Raw genomic sequence first — 20,453 nt, 5'->3', positions numbered from 1 at the left:
TTCTTATGATAGAATCAAGCAAGCATGGTATGATACATAAGTGGAGTCATAACAGCTAGCTATGGAGATAAGTATGAGAGGAAAATAGAGATAAAAAAAAATGATATAAAATGCCACTAGATATCAGTTGAATTCAATTTTAATTTGGAAGTCAAGATTTGAACTTTGAATTTAAACTTGGTTACAAACTAATAAATTGACGTATGCATTAATGTGTCAATGTGACACATCACAAGGGGTGCATGATTCATATGTAGGTCATGGTCTTAGATAGACTAGATCCTCAAATTTACATACATTTTGTATTTAGTTATATGTAATTAGTCAATAATTAACTTTATAATTTAAGAAAAATTTATAGCCAACAAGATATATTGTTTTGCTAGGTCACCCCTAAATAAACATTTAATTCTCATGGTGAAGGCTTAGCTTTAAGTTATCCTCATTTATCAAAGTAACAGAAAGGCCATATCGAGTACGCAAGAGCATAGTCATAAATCCAGGAGAAATTTCTTTACTTATATAGTGCATCTGAAAGAAATGAATCAATGATCAATATTAGCTGTTATTTATCTTGATACGCTTTGGATGATTCCATATAAGTTCTTCGAAGATATATTTCCTTAATTACTTTTAGTTTAAGATGTCTCCACGATTAAACAATTGGAATTCTGTTAAGAGTTTGTTTTTATTTTATTTTATTTAAGATATGGATATGGATATTAATTCCAATATATATATAACTAAGGGACCTACCAAAAAAAAAAAAAGTGGGGACGATGCTTTTTTAAGTCAACCAACTTATCCAGAGAAAGGGTAGATATCGTAATAAATGCACGGTACTAGGGGTACACGTGGAAAACGGATCGACAAGAATGAAAATTTCGAAACCCAAGCGGGTAAATTTTTATTTAAGTTCCCATTATTTAAAATTAATAAAAAAAGTTATCCTGGGGTGGGCTTCTTCTTATATACATTTTTATTTTAATTTTTTTTCCCCTATACATTTGTTTCGCTTCTTTGCGAGAGCAGAAGGGAAGAACGGTCTTTCAGTGCTTTTCCGGCGAATTCCGAACTCTGAAACCGTCACATTTTCGTCGGATTACTGAGAAAACGTCGATCTGAGGTTTCTTGTTTCTCAGTTGAAACCTAAAGCTTGAAGTTGTGCGACTTGTGACGCTCGGTTTCTTGATCTCTCAGGTCTGTTTTAGGCTGCTGAGTGTTCTTGTACCAGTTTTTGATGTGATATTTGATGTTCTTGTGCGTTTTCTCCTTTCTTTTTTCCTGTTTGAATTATAAGCATGTTCTTCTTATCCTGAATTCTCGTGTAGAGTTTTATAACGATCACCTTTGGCGAATTGTAGTAGCTTTGATGGAAACTCCTTGATCGAGTCTTGGTTTCATTTTGTTACAGGACAACTCGTTGTTGTATTTCGTTGCCTTCGGCTTGCTGTTGATATTTTTGAGATCGGCTCTCGTTTTATTTGCAGATATTTCCTTTTTGTTTCTATTATCGTTTTCCATTTTGAATTTTCGGCTTCAGACTTTGAGATCTGGAGGTTTACTTTATCTTTTTATTTATATATTTTTTCTCTCTTTAGCTTGAATCTGGCGCTGGAAATCCTGGTTCTTGTGATTCTACAGTCCAAGTTTCTCTTCATCTTTGTTAATTTAGAATTAGAAACTATAAGACTTCGGAATAAAATCAAGTGAAAATCGGATTTTAGATGGTTCGGCAGGTCCCGTATGTCTACTACCATTGTTTCGCCAAGAAGTCGCTTTTTCTACGAGGAAAGGAAAGTAAAGTAGATGAATTATGCATATCAAATCTCCTGATGTACTCATAAATCGGCTTACGGTATCAATTCCACAAATAGCATAGATAAGTATCGTATATTCTAAATATACCTTGTTTTCTGTTAATAGAAAATGGATATACATGGAAGGCTGGAAAGTTAACCGGGTATGAATGGACGGCTTCCAATTTAAATTCTTGAGTTAAAATCTTTGACGATATTCTATATTCTTGAAAATCTATCAGGAACTATTCATCTCGACCAGGTGATATTCCTATCTAGTTTCGTGGACATAAACCCAAAATTTATTTATGGGTGTTACTTCATGCAGACTAATCTTAGGGTAGTTTTTGCAAATGAGAAACAAGCTAGACCCAAGTAAAACTTGTTGCAGTTGCACACGGATTTTTGAAGCCATCTAAAGCCTTTTGCCATGTTTCTGGTGAGCGTACATATGCATGATTATGATTAGGTTTCCTGGTTATGCATTTTGCAAATTATTATCAATTCCACTTTTAGTACGTTGTTCTCACTAAAATGAAGTCTCGTTTTAATTTTTATGAGAACTAAAGGATTACTTGGATGTAGATTACACCCAATTTATGAAATTGTTCTTAGTGAATCTTCTAGTGGAAGTTTTTCTGTTTTCCATGGTAGCAAAAATAGGCAAGTGATAAGAGTGGTTAGCTTATTGATTAATGTGAGTTTGATGATTTATAAAATTTATGATTTTAGGAATGGTTTTGAGTTTTAGAATTATTGGCATCTGGAGCATATTGTATGGGAGACATTGTTTGTGACTACAACATTACAGAAACCTTTAGTTTGTTTGTCATGTTAATGTCTTCTTTGGTGATGCTCTGTTCATTTGATGATTCACTGGTAATCAGTACTTCTTCCTTCCTCTTTTTATGGGATTTTTTTTCTGGCCTTTGAGAGAAATTAGTGAGGGCAAAGTTACTGCTTAAATGTTTATTTCATTTTTATGCATAAGACACTGGATATTACTGATTATCATGACAGACCATAGGGATTGGGGGTTAACTTTTATTTTATAATTGTATGCTTCAAATTATAAGGTTGGTTGAGAAGTTTTGCTTTAGGATTCAAGCAGTTATGCACAGTCTGTACGCATTTGGTGACGTCAAGCTTTGTGGAGATTTGAGAGTAAGCAATAAAAGATGATACTTTGGATTTGGTTCACTACAGGTTTTCAATTACATTTAATCCTTCCTTGTCAGTTTTGCTGCTGCTTGTTGATAGTGAATCTTCTAGGAGTTCCTGTTGAGCGTACTAGATTTAGCTCTTTTTGTTATTTTATCTTTGGCATGGGTGGTTCCTGCTTCCTCCTTACCTCTGGTCTTGATCTAGATGCAAAGGCTTGGCTTCTTGAAGATGCCTATTTAAGTGATGAGGTTTCTGTTGCAGCATTATGTTTTCCTTGCATTCCTGTGTTGGGCTTATGTGAAGCTAGTTGCCTTTAAGTGAAGTCATCGGTCAGCAAGCTATCAGTTGGTAGTCTTTCTTGCTCTCATTGACTGGGGAGGTGTTGCTTTGTGTTTTGAATGATTTTCTTTTTTGGGTGTTGAAGTATGCAATATTTCATATCTTGGCTGGTCATGTTGTATATCCATTCTCTGTTGCGTCAGGAGGCAAAAAGCCCTTAGCTTGGGATGAAGATAAATGGTAGTGTATGAGTTATGTATAACTCTGAAGATATTTACGTCGCAATGCAATAAAAGTGCATTAAAAAAAAATTCTAGATAATGTAATATTTGTAAATGATGCTTTGATTTTCTTGCTGCTTAGTTGATGAGAGATGTTATTTCTGTATTATCCTATTGACCTTCAACACAAAACTTAATTGTATGCATTAGTAATGTTGTGGGTTGATGGGAAAAATTGTGCTGGTACATAATTAAGGATCTTTTAGTTCTTTGCTTTTCTGATCATTTGGACAGTTCTTTCTTTTTTTCTTTTATTTTCTTCTTTCTTTTCTTTCTTTCTTTCTTTCTTTTTTTCTTTTTCTTTTTCTTCTTCTTATTCTTCTTCTTTTTTATTTTATTTTTTTATTTAAAGGCAATTGTTGCAACCTGATTCAAGTTTGTAGTATTGATACAGATAAAATATCTCTACAACAGCCATGGTGTCTAGATCGTGCTCAAACTTTTTAGACTTGGCTTCTGGAGCCCTACAGGATCTAACTTGCACTCCTAGTCCTAGAGGCCTTCCGCGTGTGATGACTGTTCCTGGAATTATTTCTGATGTAGATGGAGAGGGTGGTATTGATGGGGCTTCAGATGCTCTCTCCTCTGGATCCCGTGAGCGGAAAATCATTGTAGCAAATCATCTCCCTTTGCATGCTCAGAAAGACGTGGAAACAGGCAGATGGTGCTTTAGTGTGGATGAGGATGCACTCCTGTTACAAATGAAGGATGCTTTCTCTGGTGAATGTGAGGTTATTTATGTGGGCTCTCTGAAGGTTGATGTAGATGCCAATGAACAGGAAGAGGTAGCCCAGAAACTTCTTGAGGATTTTAATTGTGTGCCCACATTTCTGCCTCCTGACCTTCAGAAAAGTTTTTATCATGGATTCTGCAAGCAACAGTTGTGGCCTCTGTTTCATTATATGCTGCCTATTTGTCCAGACCATGGTGATCGCTTTAACCGGTCTCTTTGGCAGTCTTATGTTTCTGCAAATAAGATATTTGCTGACAAGGTCATGGAAGTTATTAACCCTGAGGAAGATTATGTCTGGGTTCATGATTATCACCTTATGATACTTCCAACTTTCTTAAGAAGGCGGTTTAATCGAATCAAGCTTGGGTTCTTTCTTCACAGTCCATTTCCTTCATCAGAGATTTATCGGACTCTGCCTGTTAGAGATGAAATTTTGAAAGCACTGCTGAATTCTGACTTAATTGGTTTTCATACATTCGATTATGCTCGGCACTTCCTGTCTTGTTGCAGTAGGATGTTGGGTTTGGACTATGAATCTAAGCGGGGGCACATTGGACTTGAATACTTTGGCCGTACTGTATACATTAAAATTCTTCCTGTTGGTATTCACATGGGACAGCTTCAGTCTGTACTGAATCTTGATGCTACATCAGTTAAAATCAAAGAGATCCAAGAACAGTTCCAAGGGAAAAGGTTGATTGTAGGTGTTGATGACATGGATATATTTAAAGGAATCAGTTTAAAACTGCTAGCATTAGAACAGCTTCTGCAGCAGCATCAAGATTTGCGGGGCCAACTGATTCTGGTCCAAATTGTGAAACCTGCAAGGAGTATAGGGAAAGACATAATGGAAGCAAAGAGGGAAACATATTCAACTGCCAAAAGGATCAATGACACCTATGGTTTCTCAGGCTATAACCCAGTGATCCTCATTGATCGGCCGGTTCCTCTATATGAGAAGGCTGCTTTTCACGCAGTTGCTGAATGTTGCTTTGTAAATGCAGTTCGGGATGGAATGAACTTGGTCCCATACAAGTATGTTGTTTGCAGGCAGGGAACTCCACAGTTGGATGAAGCTATTGGCCTCCCTGTTGGAGCCCCTCGCACAAGCGTGCTTGTTGTATCTGAGTTCGTAGGTTGCTCGCCATCTCTAAGTGGAGCAATCAGGGTTAATCCTTGGAATGTTGATGCTGTCGCTGATTCCTTAAATCTGGCTATTAGGATGCCTGATGCGGAGAAGCAATTGCGTCATGAGAAGCACTACCGTTATGTTAGTTCTCATGATGTAGCATATTGGGCCCGCAGCTTCATTCAAGATCTTGAGAGAGCATGCAAAGATCATTACAGTAAACGTTGCTGGGGAATTGGATTTGGTATGAGCTTTAGGGTTGTTTCTCTTTCTCCAAGTTTTAGGAAATTGTCCATCGACCACATTGTATCAGCATACAGGAGAACCAATAGAAGGGCAATATTTCTGGATTATGATGGCACTGTTGTGTCCCAAACATCTATCAATAAGAACCCTAGTCCTGAAGTTATCTCTCTTCTAAACAGCCTATGCAGTGATCCTAAAAACACAGTGTTTATCATTAGTGGTAGAGGGCGGAATTCTCTGAGCGAATGGTTTTCCCCTTGTGACACACTGGGAATAGCAGCTGAACATGGGTATTTCGTAAGGTATGTTCCTTCATAGTTGCATACATTTAAGTAGCCTTTTGGTCCGTTGGTGTGTTCTTGGGCATACAGTTAGTTTGATATCTAAATTGCATTTTTTTGGAATTTACTAATTCCGATTTTCTTCTTTTGGTAGGTGGAGTAAATCCTCCGACTGGGAAACCAGTGCATTGGTTGCTGACCTTGACTGGAAACGAATTGCTGAACCTGTGATGAGATTATACACAGAGACTACTGATGGGTCTTATATAGAGACAAAGGAGAGCGCATTGGTCTGGCAATATCAAGATGCAGACCCTGACTTTGGAGCTTGCCAGGCCAAAGAATTGTTGGATCATCTAGAAAGTGTACTTGCAAATGAGCCAGTAGCAGTCAAGAGAGGCCAGCATATTGTTGAAGTCAAACCACAGGTATGTATAGCCATATAGCATCATCTACAAGCCTTTGATGTCATTTTAGTTAATTGTTGTATGTCCGTATTGAATGCCTGATGACCTGACCTGCAGGGAGTAGGTAAAGGATTGGTCTCAGAGAAGCTTCTGTCAACAATGGTCTCTGGTGGGAAGCCACCTGATTTTGTCATGTGCATTGGAGATGACAGATCTGATGAAGACATGTTTGAGAGCATATTAAGTACAGTTTCTGGTCCATTATTCCCTGCAGTTCCTGAAATCTTTGCATGTACTGTTGGACAGAAGCCAAGCAAAGCTAAGTACTATTTAGACGATAGCGTGGATGTCGTGAAATTGCTTCAAGGACTTGCTAATGCTTCGACCCAGAAACCAAGATATAGTGGCCAACATCAAGTTTCTTTTGAGAGAATACCTTGAGATGCTGGATTGCCTGTTTTGTTTGTTCATATGGAAAGCAGGGTGATGGATGGGTCAGGATGGAGCACTTCTGTTCATGTGTCTTTGGTTTCGACGAACAGCTCTCTGGCATTCTCTTGGGGAAGATCATCCGCCAAGAATCGTAGGAGAAATTGTGACAGTTAGTGTCCACTTAATCTGATGAATTGTAGAGTTTGGCAATTGAATTTTGGTTTTCATGGGAGAAGAGAGAGGTTTAAGATTTTGCCTCATTGAAAACTCCTTAAATTCTTTTGGCTCTGGATGTGGATAGTAACAGTATGCCATGGGCTTCTTGGTTTCTTGGAGCACGGGTTGGGGAAAGTGTATAGCCATTTCAGGGAGTGCAGCTGGCTGTTTGTAATTGGTTTCAATGTTCATAATTGTTATTTGGATACTAGGGGCACCATCCATTTGTATAGCGGACACCATCTCTCTTTCTCATTTATTCTTTTTATATGGTTGAAATTTCAAGGAAATGAGTCACAAACTTACATCTTTAAAATTTAGGGGAGATGAACATCAGAAGAGTTAAGCTACAATTTACTGAGATTCAACCCACAGAAAGGTGAACAGAAGCGAAGTATGTCAAGAAGTTGCAATGGTTAAATAGCTCTGAGGGTTTCAGTGGCACTTGAATAATGACATATTGACCACCTCAGGTATGTGCTTCTTGTACTCTGGTCGGCTTGTCTCAGGCCAACCTCAAGGCTTGTTTGGGCGTGGGCTGGTCTATGAATACTTTTAATGTTGGGTTGGGGTTCTGAAAAACCCAATTCTTTCTCATTCCTAGTTATGCTTCTTGTGTGGGCACACTTGACTGAGTCTGGATCTTCAACCCATATGGAAAGAAAATTTTTAAATTCACATGGTTGGATTATTGACATATGTGCAATTTTAAAGTAAGATTTTCTAATAATGATGATTAATAATGTTAAGTTGTATTTTAGCAAATTATTAAAAAAAAAAAAAATCTTGCATTGTGACAGTACATGTGTCAATAATTCACCATGTATGTAAATTAGAAATTTCTTCTCCCTATGAGTAGAAGATCAAGACTCGAGTTGAGTTTGTGGAGTTAAGTGATTGAACTTGTTAATAGATTTGCTTTTCTACTTGATCGGGGATTTTCTATCTATGAGGTTCCCTGTGTATCGCGTCACCAGAACTCCGTCAGTTATTTTTAGAATTGGAAGAATCAATAGGAGTCCCAAGGAAATTTATGAGGATCTAACTTTAACTTCGTTGAGAGTTGATCATCATTTCACGTGCTCTTGTGTTTGGATTTAGAAGTCACACGACTAAAATTGTCTTCTTGAATAACTAAATTAAACATCAATTGATTTTTTTTATGAGATTACCCAATTTTTTTTTTATGATTAAAATCTAGCCTTTTAGATGGACTAATATTGATTCTTTATTGAGCATATATTAAGGTAATAATTTTTTTTGGGGGTTAAAATATCAAGGTTTATTGTTGATAGCAAAGCAACATTTGTCTCAACATATTTTTCAATTCAAATGATGCTTTGTATTATAATTTAATTTTAAATAAAGCTGATTGGAAAAGACTTGTTATATTATATCTTTCAATAAAATAAAAAGAAATAATTCAACCTGATACGGCTGAAGAAGGATCTAATCTTGAAACATTTTTCCCTTTTCCTTAATCATGTGGTGTGGTCACTAAATGCTCTTTATCTGTGAGTGATCTCTTCAGTCAAAATCTCATCCTGATATGCAAGACATGTTGGCATTCTTTCACGTTATAGAATTTGCTTTTTATAAATCATTAAATCTTGAAGACAGGTTTCACGTGAGAAATAGTTTTTCTAACCAAATAGAAAAAAACAAAAATTGATATGCCCTCTTTTTAGCAAAATAAATTCCTGAAAGATTCCCCAGAAACTGTATCCTCTGTTCTTTATGTTTATGGATTTCTGGAGAACAAGACCAATCGTCAGTAGAGAGAAAGCTTCATTTGAATCTTACGGTCTTACTTAAAATCTCTGGGTTAGTTGTAGAAGGCTTATCTCTATACCAGCAGCCCAGGGAATGGTTACTGTGAAGAAAACAGTGGTCAAAGGGAATCAAAGAAAGACACCTCGAAAGTTGTGAGTATAAGAATAAAATAGTTTATGAAAAAATTTTGAAAAATTTATTGATTCTTTTTTCTGAAAAATGTAAGGATGTATTGATGCCTTCGTCTGTACTCTTGGCATCTAAGAACTGATCATCCTGTTGGATCTGTTTCTTTGTTTAATATACACACTTGAGAAACCATTTCATGGTGGTCCATATAGTTAAATAAAGAGTCTTTGCAGGAGAGTCACATGATCCAGGTGTGAGAGAATGTGATATAGATCTCACATTGTTAGCATGAAGACCTATATTCCTCTGGATATTCTACTTTTATTTAGCATTAACAAAAAAAAAAAAAAAAAAAAAAAACCCTTAAAGGTGTGTAGGACTAGGAGGATGGTTCAAAAAACCATCAATAGAAATGTTCAATCTTATTTTCTCACCTTCATCTGGCCACATAAAGGATCTTAAATCTACTCAATAGAATTCGACATCTATTGGGTATTAGTAGGTATTCATGAGTTGATGATAGTGCAAATATCCAATCAATCATCAATGTGTGCAATAAATATACTATGAGATGAATGAAAAGGGGCATTCCACAGGTAATATAGGCTTTATGGAGATTAATTCTATACCTCTATTAATAAAAACACCCTTTGACCTTAAAAACCCCTTCTCAGTGTATGTGATGATGCCAAGAAAAGTGGTCTAGATACTAACAGGCCCATATACTTCTCGTAAAATGAAGATATTAGAAGAAGGTTTTGATCAATAAAGCATTCCAACCATAAGGCACAAGAAAATGTTATTGAATATTAGAAGGTGATAAGGTCATTTTGTGTTAGCAAAAGCGAAGTAGACTCAAAGGTGCTAGAGTATTAAGTCCCTTAATCTCCCCTGTGTCTTTATCAAAAAAAAATTAAAAAATCCCTTGTGTGTAATCTTTTTTTGGGAGAGTTTGGAACAAATCCTTCTATGGCAAAATTTACTATGTTTGAATGAAATCTGCTTTAGTATGTCAGCTTATGCATATCATAATTATATCTTCATGACTACGGTTATATGTAACTTAAATATACAATTGGCCTTTGTCCTTTGGTTTTAAGGAAATTCAATTTTTTTGTCAATGATAGATTAATAAAGCAGCTAAAGGCCCAACTTCCCAACTCTTAATCTAAAAAAAAAAAACTGAGTTTTGATCTTTTGTGAGCCAAGTCTTCGAAGTTTAGTTTCATGGCATTAAATTTAAATGAAAAAAATATAAAATCTGTAATTAAGAGTCTTTTGGTAAGCGTGATTGTGAAGATTAAGTTTTAAAGTTTAAGAGATGGGCAATAGCGGAAAGCATATGATTCGCTGTCGTTTCCTTTCATGCCGCTTTTCCATTTTTCGCTAATCCATTTAAAGACACAGAAACTCTGATTCTATGAAAAAGAAGGGGCCGAATCCGGACTCCAAAGGGGTCACTCACTCACTCACTCCTCACACAGCATTTGAAGGGTTAGCTGAAGCTTTACCAAAAAACAGAGAGGGGTTAGCTGAAGACATCGAAGAGTCCATCTTGTTTTTAGCTTCAGACTACTCTCACCCAGATGGGTTTTATGGGGTTTGTGAGAATGCAGATGGGTTTGAAACTGAATCTTCTAATTTGAGCTTTTCGTTTGCTTTGTGGGTTCTTGAGTTTATGGGATTAATGGGGAAGAATGGCTTTGTTTTGGCTTTCATTCTCATGGTTTTTCTTGGATGTTTCTCATCATCAACTTCAGCCACTGATCCTGCAAGTATGTATAACCTCTCCAGCTTTTTAAGATTCAATTTTTCCTGTATTGCAGCCCTATATCTTGTGTTTTTCTTTTTTTTGCAGGAATTGTTGGTGGGGCTATTTCCAATACTTTCTCTGCTCTTGTAAAATGGTTGTGGTCACTTAAAGCAACCACCAAGACAGGTAATGTTATTAGATCGAACGTACATTATCTTTGTTTTCTTCCCCTATTCCTCCCATGGGTTCTTGAGTGTTTTGAGTCTGAGAGATTTTCCTTGCCATGGTCCTCGATTTGTTGGATTTGGTTTTTTCAGCGATTTCTAGCCGTCCAATGGTGAAGTTTGAAGGTGGGTACACTGTAGAGACTGTGTTTGATGGGAGTAAGCTTGGAATCGAGCCGTTCGCAGTTGAGATTTCGCGAAATGGAGAGCTACTGGTTTTGGACTCTGCTAACAATAACATTTACAAGATATCCTCCCCATTGTCCCGCTGTAAGTGTAATTTTCTCTTATGGCTTATAATTCTGGCTTGATTGGATCGTATACCTCTTGATATCCTGCTCTTATGTTCTTAGACTATTGTGTTTTAGTGTGAATTTCGTGCATATAATTTCTGCTGTTAATGATTTTTACGATTTATTCCTCTAGATCGTTTGTACTGCTTGCTTTTCAACCAAATCTGGAGTTCATTTTAAATTATTGGGTTCCTGATTTTGCTTTTGTCAGATGCGACTGCTCAAGAACTCCACTTTTTAAAGTACCATGGAACTTTTACTTACTAATGCAAAATGCCTGGCTGTATCTTTTTTGAAATTTGTTACTTTTCCTTTTCTGTAAGAATTTGTATCTTCAAGGACAGACTTCATTGTTACTTGAAACTACTGTTGCTTTTTTTGGTCTATGCCTTTTGTCTGAACTTCATGGTCCCTGTGATTCTTTTAGAACGAGGCCCAGCTCATGATTTCAATTATGTGAAGTAAGTCAAGTGATGCATTTTCACTTTAATTAATAACTAACAATTCTTCAGTCTCTCATACTTCTGGTCTCACTTGGATTTCTGTTAACAACTTGAAGAATTGTTACATAAACTGGTCCTTATTATTTAGTTTCCCCTTGTTTTGGTTGGTCCATAGTGTAAGCTATTGATTCATTCATAACATGTGATGTAATTATATTGAATTTCTTGGTGTATTCTTCTTTTAATTTTTTCTATAAAGGTTGTTCAAATAAATTACTGGAAAAGTACTTGATTCATTAAGGATTTTGAATGCATGGAAAACTACAGACAGCAGGCCGAAGCTGATTGCTGGATCACCGGAAGGTTACTCTGGACATGTGGATGGGAGGCTTAGAGAAGCAAGGATGAACCAACCAAAAGGACTTACTGTGGATGATAGGGGAAATATATACATAGCAGACACCATGAACATGGCAATCAGGAAAATCAGTGATGGAGGTAAGTATTGATATCCATTTCAAGCTTAATCCATATTGTTGGACTTCAATTTTGGGCTTTGAATTACTGCACACTGAATGATACCTCAGTGGTTTGACTTGCTTCAATTTCTTTATGCAGGGGTTACAACAATTGCAGGAGGAAAATGGAGCCGTGGAGGAGGCTTTGTTGATGGGCCAAGTGAAGATGCAAAGTTCTCCAATGATTTTGATGTTGTCTATATCGGAAGCAGTTGCTCTCTTCTTGTCATAGACAGAGGAAACCAGGCTATTCGAGAGATACAGCTGCATTTTGATGACTGTGCCTATCAATATAGTAGTGGTTTTCCTTTAGGTAAAATTGATCAGCCTGTTTATTTTCACTCTTGGCCTTGTTCTTTTCATATCGGACGTGGATAAAGTTATAAGTCTATTCCTCTATTGAAGGAATCGCTGTGCTGGTTGCTGCTGGCTTCTTTGGTTACATGTTGGCTTTGCTCCAAAGGAGAGTGGGTTCTATAGTCTCCTCACGAAATGTGAGTGATTAACGTTCCCTCTGATTTCTTTGACAGAACATATTTTTTTATTTGGTATCCCTGTTCCTCTCATTGCTAAATCTGTAACAAACTGTCTGCAACAATGGTCTTCATACTCTACAGAAGAACATAGAAAAGTTGACTCGTTTCTTGCTCTTATAGGTTTCTGCAAGTAGTAAGACAAGCTTTCCATCCAACCCATACGAGGAGTCACTGAAATCATCAGTCAGGCCACCATTAATCCCCACTGATGATGAAACAGATAAGCAAGAAGAAGGCTTCTTTGGATCACTTGGAAAGCTTTTCGTCAATACTGGTGCAGCTGTGGCTGAAATATTTGGGGCATTAGTCCCAGGTTTTAGAAGGAAACCAGTGACCAGTCAACTGCAACAGCAGTACCAGCAGCAGCAAAAACGTCAAAATGCTTGGCCATTGCAAGAAAGTTTTGTGATACCTGATGAAGATGAACCACCACCGTCTATAGAAGTGAGGACTCCAACCCCAAGGAAGACCTATGCTTTCATGACCAACGACCCAGAGAAGACCAATCATTTCCGGCAAAGTCGAGCTTTCTATAGCAGTTGGGATGGTGACTTTCTGCCGCAACAACAGCACCACAGGCAGCAGCAGCAGCAGCAACAACAACAGCAGAAACAGCAACAGCAACAGCAACATCACCAGAGGCACTATTCTTCTGGCCCGAAAACATACTATGAACAAAGTTATGAGACTACTAATGAGATTGTGTTTGGGGCAGTTCAGGAACAAGTTGGCCGACGTGAAGCGATGGTTATAAAAGCTGTGGACTATGGAGAATCTATTTATGATCCTCGAAATATGAGGTCTCGTGGTCATCATATGGGTTATGCTCATGGCTACTAGACATTAATCATCTGTAAGAGTGTACAACATATGAAAGGTAAGGTTTTCATTCTCTTCACCTCTCTAGTTAATTTATATTTACAGGTACAGGGAACAGGGAGTTTCAGCACAACTCTTGAAGAATAAATTAAGGACAGCTATTGTGCTTGATTTTGTTCAAGGAATGTTGATTCTCTTAGAGTTACCAATTACCATTATAGATTAAATAGTTTACCTCCTTCATGTATCTGTTTTCTCCCCATTTTCGGTAAATGATATTAGATCAAAATCAGAGCTACTTTTGTATAAAAGAGAAAGTGTGTTGGTATACGCTCTCATTAGAATTGACAAGTGCTAGAATTCTATCTCGGTAGTTTTCTCAATCTTTTGAACTGTAAATGGTGTACAGTTAAAGGGGAATCATTGAGTTCATTGCATCTCTATCAGCTGAGGGAGAAGCAGAAACATTGCTTGGCCTCAGTTTATACTAAGTTATTACTTCTTTGCATTGCCCCCAAAGCCAACCATGGGTTTGTCATGTTGACAGATTTTGTAATGGCGTTAGTAATGCTGAGGTTCTTTTCTTGGGTTGTGTTTTTTGGTCAAAATATGCGATTATAAATTAACTAAAACAGTGTAAATCAAGAGACCTGGAAGATAACACAGAGGTAGTAACAATAAACAGAGGTAGAACACTCCATGACCAAAATAAATAAGAGAGCTTAGAAGCCCTTTGGCTGAAAATCAGCAAAGAGATTTCCATCCCTAAGGAAAAAGTGAAAATGAACCTATAAGAGCAGAGGACAACCTCCAAATATCTCTTACCAAAACTCATCCCATCTAAAGATTGGGTAACCCTGCAAAGCTAATATGGCTCAGGCAGTCTGAATTGACCTGTAGCTGCTGCCTCAACCGAGCTACCAAGTACCAACCCGCCCCTAATAGCTTCAAGCTCCAAAGCTGCTGCCCAACCACCATAGGCATGCTTACATTGTGCCACAACAAACCGGCCATATGAGTACCAAAAAATGCATGCCTAACTAAAGTGGGTTGTGTGTTTATCAGTAAGAATATCATTCTGGGGGCTGGAAGATGTTATTGTTGTGCAAATTCATCACAACATTGCTACCAAAACAGGTCTTCTTAATATTCTAGGGGACAAATAGTCCATCATTCTACTTCATCTAAGTCTTGAATGTGTCTGGGAAGAAGAGAAGAAAAACGGGAAGAAACACTGATGCCCTATTGCCACAAGGCTAATCTTATGGACACAATTAACAATTCACAAGGCCCCAAACGGGTTATTTCCTGGTCCTGTTGCAGTGTTACAAGACAATCATGTAGTATAGAGCACCACAGTAGAAATGAAGTTCTAGTAATTGAAGGCATCAAGATTTATATACAAAATGCCTAAAACCATTGATCAAATGGGAAATATATACAACTCTTTGCTAAGTCGTCTTCTTGTCCATGTCTTTAGAATTTCATTTCCTCTTAATTAAGCCTGAAGCTGAATTTGCCGTACATCCCACGGGGTTTCCCCCTTCACACTGGTTTGGGAAATCCATAATGTTTGCCCACCTCATGGCATCCACCTTTCCATGACTTCCGGTTAAAACACCAGTTCCTTTGTGTTCATCGTCTACTTGCTTAAAGCCCTCCACCTTCTGTGATGCCCCCATGCCTCCATCAAGAATAATTAAATCCTTCAATTGGTTTTCTGAGTGTGTCAATTTGTGGTTATTTACACCATCTGAATCAAGCAAATTAACAGGTTCCTTTGAGACACTATGCTGTTCAACTCTGTGGGCACTAAATATTTGAGAGAGGCGTGATTGGAACAGCTTGACAAGCCTTAGAAAGAGCAAGGTCAACCTGGAGCTGGCAACTATACTTCCGATGACTGAGCCGATCAACAGTATTTGTCTCCCCATGACGTGTTGGTATTGTTTCCATATCCTGCTGATAAAGCTGCAACCCAAAACTTTCTGTACATGTGGTTCAATCTGAAAAAAGTCTCTAAGACTTTTAGCATTCCAACTTCCTCATGAAATATCAAATACTAAGAATAAACACTTACACATGAGATGAGAGCAAATAAACCCAAGACTTCAAGTCCCCTCAAAATGCAGACCCACGCCAATCCCAGTCCAAGACCTTGAAAAATAGAAGCAGTAGGAATTAAAAAAAGAAAAAAAGAAAAAAGAATAATAAGATAAGAATCTCCTCCCACACAATCAATGGCCAAGGGATAAGGTTAACCCACTTGTAAATAAACATTGGAACCAAGTTGAGACCATAAACCAAAAAGCATTTTCTAACAGGTGGTTCCCTCTATTGAAGAAACAATGATTTGGACAACGAATAGAACATACCAGATTAAGCCAGTATAGCCAAAGTTAAAAGATCCAATTAATGTTGGCCAAATGTTGTAAAAACACTTATTCTAGTTATTAACTCAGTTATGCGACAAATTAGAGGATATGAAGTTCTGTACAGACCATGAGTAATAGAAACTAGCTAAGTGATCTATATTGGCCGAATTTAGTTGTTAAAACACTTATTCTAGCTATTATCTCAGTTATGACAAGTATTTGGGAATATGAAGTTGTGTACAGACCATGAGTTATAGAAACTTGTGAATTGTGCAGAGCAGTATCTAACTAGGAGCAGTGAAAGCTCCAAGCATGTTGCAAAATCACTACCATGCATAACCACAATGCACCTGTAAATGAGACTTCGTGTACAGCAGATCATTTGCTGAAATCACACAAAAAGTATAAGGCTTGACTAGTGAGTCGGTCACAAGACTCACAACAAACTGACAGATCGACATAGCCATGTCGACTGGATTTTTCTAACTCAACTTGGGATTCTATAGGGAGGTGACAGGACTTGAGGAGTCAAGGCATATAAACAAAGAGATTTATTTAATTATATAGTATATGATACGAAACTCAGATGCTCAGTGCAATTATTTAACAGGTTCCCCAACAATGAACTCCAGGTAGTTACAAGGGAAATTAATGTAATGAATATAAGTTCAAAATGAAAACCCCTGGGGACAGTATAAAGTCAAAAAAAGAAAAACAGTAAGTAGTAAAATTTGTCATAGTGGAGACATTCCTCAAAAACTACAAAGACCAGTTCCAGTTTAAGAGCAAAACAAAACAAAAGTTGTTGGCACATTACTACCTGTTTATGACATCTGAGTTTAAATCTCAATAACTACATATTTTGTGAAACATTTTAAATAATGACTCTTTGAACTCCTTCCAATTCATCAGAAAAACTTGTGCGAATTGCAGAGTCGTATGCATGACAAGTCAACATGTTAGCTCTACATCCAAAGGTCAAGCATTTAATTCAAGTTGGTCAGCCACTCAAGTAAAAGTGGATCTCAAGACCATCAGGTCCAAATGAGTCGTAATTACAAAGAGGACATGACATTTCCTTGTGAAGAATGACATTTTGTGGATTAACACAAACGTTACCCAATTCTGACCCCCCCCCCCCCCCAACCTATTGGGGTTGAAATGGACCAATGAGAAGGTATAGTTCTTCTAGACTTTTTGTTTTGGATAGGTTATGGGTAAGGTCACAGCCCAGGGACTTGGTGAATGTGGGCTGGAAGTACCAAATCATCACCAATTGCACTAGGCAGCTGTTGTTAACTGTTTCATTTTTCAATATTGGTTTTTGCATAAATAAATTCTAATGGCAAGTTGGCAACCATTTAGATTATACTGACAAATTGGTCCAAAACAATCACTCTTATAAAATGAACTAAAGTTTGGGTTTTCCAAAATCAATGTATGACCCATATATGAATAACTTGAACTAGAGAAATAAAATTGGATGAATAAATTTTTGCATGAGTACCGTGTGGTAAATGTTGCCAGCCATCAATATGAGAATCCTTCGCACAATCCTCTGGCTTCAGATTTATTTGGCGGACAAGACTGTTCCCATAGTCAGAAATCAACAACATACATCTTTCTGGTAAAAAAGCAAGGTCAAAATCATGAGAGAGAGATGCATTCTGTGCAGGTCCATCCATGTTGCCAGGACGTTTTGAGTAGCCTCCAGCTATTGTAGTCACACCTAGAGATGTCAATGAAAAAGACCTGTTTATCACTCTATACTAAGCAGTAAGCAATGGCTACCATTACCAGCAGAAGTGCACTTAAGGCCAAGAAGAGTAAAATGGATAAAAATCAGTAAATTGATATAATTTCTATTCACTGCCCCTTCCAGACAGCCAAAAAGATTTCGTAATTCTTTAATTTTCTGGGGAAAATGATCTACGTACCTTGTTGGGCTGAAACTAGCCAAGGGTCACCCTCAAGTGGAACAATGTTGCTAGCTTCTGAGGAGCTGGGTTCGGACGATGATGAGGTCAGGGGATCATCTTATGCCTGACAAAGCTAGTTTATGTCGCCCTCACGAATTTAAAAGGTCTCATGAAGGAGTGAGGACTCAAAATCTTAGAAAGACACTGTCTTCCCTTCATGCAAAGGTGTGGAACTATCTTTGGTTGCCCTGACCCCTGAGGAGCTTTTTTAACTACAACAGACCTAGCCTCAAAGATCTATTTTCTAATTCAACTTGCAAGCATTCATTTCTGTCTATCAACCAAATTTTCCTGATCAATGCCGACATGTTTGTCAAGACATGGAAGAACTGGAAGCCAGTGAACTAGCTTTCGGATGTGTAAATACTCACTCATAACTTGTTCGAGCAGGAAAGTAAAATACAAAAGTCATTGAAAGATACCCGATTTGCTGATTTTCCGAATGGCGTAATTACGCCTATCCGCGACGTAAACATTCCCTCTCGTGTCGACAGTGAAGCTCTCTGGGTGGTTAAACGTGGCAGATTTCAAAACCCCATCAGAAAATCCGTGTTTACCAGTACCAGCAAACCAGTTAATCTCGCTGTCTGCAAAAAACATAGGGAAATCCGAGTCAAACACAAACCTAATTCAATGAAGTTCTAGAGTTGTGAGTTCGAATCAAAGTATTACCTCGCGAGATAGGGAAAGAAACTGCATAAAATACACTGGCTGAGGAATCGAGGATGAGAAGATCATGAGACCCAGGTCGAGGCACGACAGAAGACGGGTTGATATGAAGTTTGTTGCCATCAAGAACGGTTGATACGGTATATCCTTCCTCTAGTACTAGCTCCGACAAAACTGTAAAAAAGCACAAGATGTTCAGATATTCTAGGGTTCTAGTTTCGCATGGCATGAAACTGTAAAGATTACAACGATGATAAGCAGAACTCACACTGTCCTGGATATACAGAGAGGAGAGTAAAGACAAGCATATAACAGAAAACCATTGTTGCAGGAAACTAAGAAGAACCCTTTTCTTCTTGGGTGAAGAACTGAACTCCTGCAGTGACCCCTGACGCCTAAATACCAGAAAAAATCCAAATGATTTGAAACGATTCCTGTCTGAATCGGTCTCGCTTCAGCCCATTCTAAGCTCTTTTGGGTTTAAGCTGAAGATGGGAAACCATATGTATTTATTTAAATTGGCTTAAGAATCTGTATGATTCCATTAAAACGCATAGTTTGTTTGACAAAGTGCTGGGTTGAAGTTGATCGAGGACTATGTGAGAACGGTGGTTGCTGTTTGGTCAATGTGCTCATCAATGCTGCCAAACAAGAAGAATTCAAAAGTTTTGGATGTGTGGAAAGCCCCTATAGGTGACCGGATAAAGTGTAATGTGGATGCTTCTCTTAATAGAAAGAAGAACTATATGCAGGTAGGGGGTGTTATGCGGGATCAAGAGGGGCTGTTCAAGGGAGGTTTTGCAAGAAAGTTTCCATTATGTTCAATCCTTGAAGCAGAATTAATAGCGATCATCGAAGGCCTTAGGTTGGTTTGGAGTTTGGGGTTTTGTCAGAGAATCTGATTCTAAGGAAGCTGTTGTTCTTAGGTTGGTTTGGAGTTTAGGGTTTTGTCAGAGAATCTGATTCTAAGGAAGCTGTTGCTCTCCTCGACCCTTGTAGGCATGCACAAAGGAGTATTGTTCGCCTCATTGAGGAAATAAAAACCCTTTCAGGCGTTAATGGAAGGGTGAGGTTTGTTTATCTTGGTAGAGAAGCAAACAAAGCTGCTGATTGGATGTCTAGGGCGCAACTTTGTCCCTTACACCTATGGGCTTTCTTCTCAGATCCTCCAACTGGGTTAGAAGGAATTCTCATGGTGGATAGAGAGTCTTGTTTAAGTTAAGTTTTCTGTTTGTTCCTTTGGGTTGTTTAACCCCGTCTTTGTACCGGAAAGAAAAAAAAATCCAATTTTGGATTTCTGTATTTTTTCAAACGTAAAGTTGAGATTTTTGTTGGCGCCTGCGCGGGTATCTCCCGCACAGGCACAGGAATGTGACACCTGTTATTCATTTCATCCAACCATTGAGAAATAAGGGCAGTGCTGTAATTCTATTATTTTAGTTAAATAACTTTTATATTTACAAAACTAATCCCTAATAATAGTTAAATTTACATGACGAAGTCCAAATAACCCAAAGACGCCGAAATCAAGATTGTGTGAATCTGATCTCCAACCCAAAATACACCCAACAGCCATAGCATAAGAAAACCTAGATATATCCCATGGATTCAACTGTTTGATTTGATTCTTCTGAAACTCTCTCTGGTTTGATGGAGCATCCTGAGATGTGATGAACATTCTAAAATTTTATCAATAAGCACCAACACAAGGAGGGAGTGAATAAGCAATCGTGATTGCTTTCCCACGAGTGAATAATGATTTGCTGCAAACAGAAATAATAGAAATACTCCAAACTATTCAAATTGTTGAGAGGCTACGACCAAATATTCTCGAGTTAAGGTGATAATTTTATATCATTCTTGTTCAGCAAGAAACAATTTCTATAATCAAATCATCTCTGATTGTCTCGTTTTAAAGCGATTCCCACTGGATTAGGTAATCTCTAATAACAAAATGGTGAAAATGTCCGTCCAG

At 37.7% G+C, this 20,453-nt stretch overlaps 3 protein-coding genes across 4 annotated transcripts; 2 read left to right on the top strand and 1 right to left on the bottom strand.

Moving 5' to 3' along the window:
* Positions 1-1,015: 1,015 nt before the first annotated feature.
* Positions 1,016-7,542, top strand: LOC149006952 (putative alpha,alpha-trehalose-phosphate synthase [UDP-forming] 9). 2 transcript variants are annotated; one of them, XM_089165073.1, is made up of 4 exons: positions 1,016-1,200; positions 3,907-5,933; positions 6,067-6,340; positions 6,437-7,542. In XM_089165073.1, the coding sequence occupies exons 2-4, from the start codon at positions 3,940-3,942 to the stop codon at positions 6,758-6,760; spliced, it is 2,592 nt and encodes an 863-aa protein (XP_089021199.1). In that variant the 5' UTR covers positions 1,016-1,200; positions 3,907-3,939; the 3' UTR covers positions 6,761-7,542. The 2 variants fall into 2 exon arrangements, with proteins under 2 accessions (XP_089021199.1, XP_089021198.1); XM_089165072.1 differs by having other exon boundaries at positions 3,918-5,933; positions 6,437-7,541.
* A 2,650-nt stretch (positions 7,543-10,192) lies between these two features.
* LOC149006951 (uncharacterized) lies at positions 10,193-13,820 on the top strand. Its single transcript, XM_089165068.1, has 7 exons — positions 10,193-10,644; positions 10,728-10,808; positions 10,940-11,116; positions 11,910-12,080; positions 12,201-12,413; positions 12,506-12,594; positions 12,757-13,820. The coding sequence occupies exons 1-7, from the start codon at positions 10,290-10,292 to the stop codon at positions 13,474-13,476; spliced, it is 1,806 nt and encodes a 601-aa protein (XP_089021194.1). The 5' UTR covers positions 10,193-10,289; the 3' UTR covers positions 13,477-13,820.
* Positions 13,821-13,914: 94 nt separating this feature from the next.
* Positions 13,915-19,437, bottom strand: LOC149006950 (uncharacterized). Its single transcript, XM_089165071.1, has 6 exons — positions 18,747-19,437; positions 18,482-18,652; positions 18,232-18,396; positions 17,338-17,559; positions 15,536-15,612; positions 13,915-15,461 (listed from the first exon to the last, which is right to left on the bottom strand). Exons 1-6 carry the CDS (start codon positions 18,799-18,801, stop codon positions 14,940-14,942), a joined length of 1,212 nt encoding a protein of 403 aa, XP_089021197.1. The 5' UTR covers positions 18,802-19,437; the 3' UTR covers positions 13,915-14,939.
* Between the last annotated feature and the right edge of the window lie 1,016 nt (positions 19,438-20,453).

This window comes from Hakea prostrata, chromosome 8 (genome assembly GCF_041222555.1).
Source record: "Hakea prostrata isolate BN-2017 chromosome 8, UWA_Hpros_2, whole genome shotgun sequence".
In the NCBI taxonomy this organism is placed as follows: domain Eukaryota; kingdom Viridiplantae; phylum Streptophyta; class Magnoliopsida; order Proteales; family Proteaceae; genus Hakea; species Hakea prostrata.
This window is presented reverse-complemented; position numbering and strand designations above follow the sequence as displayed.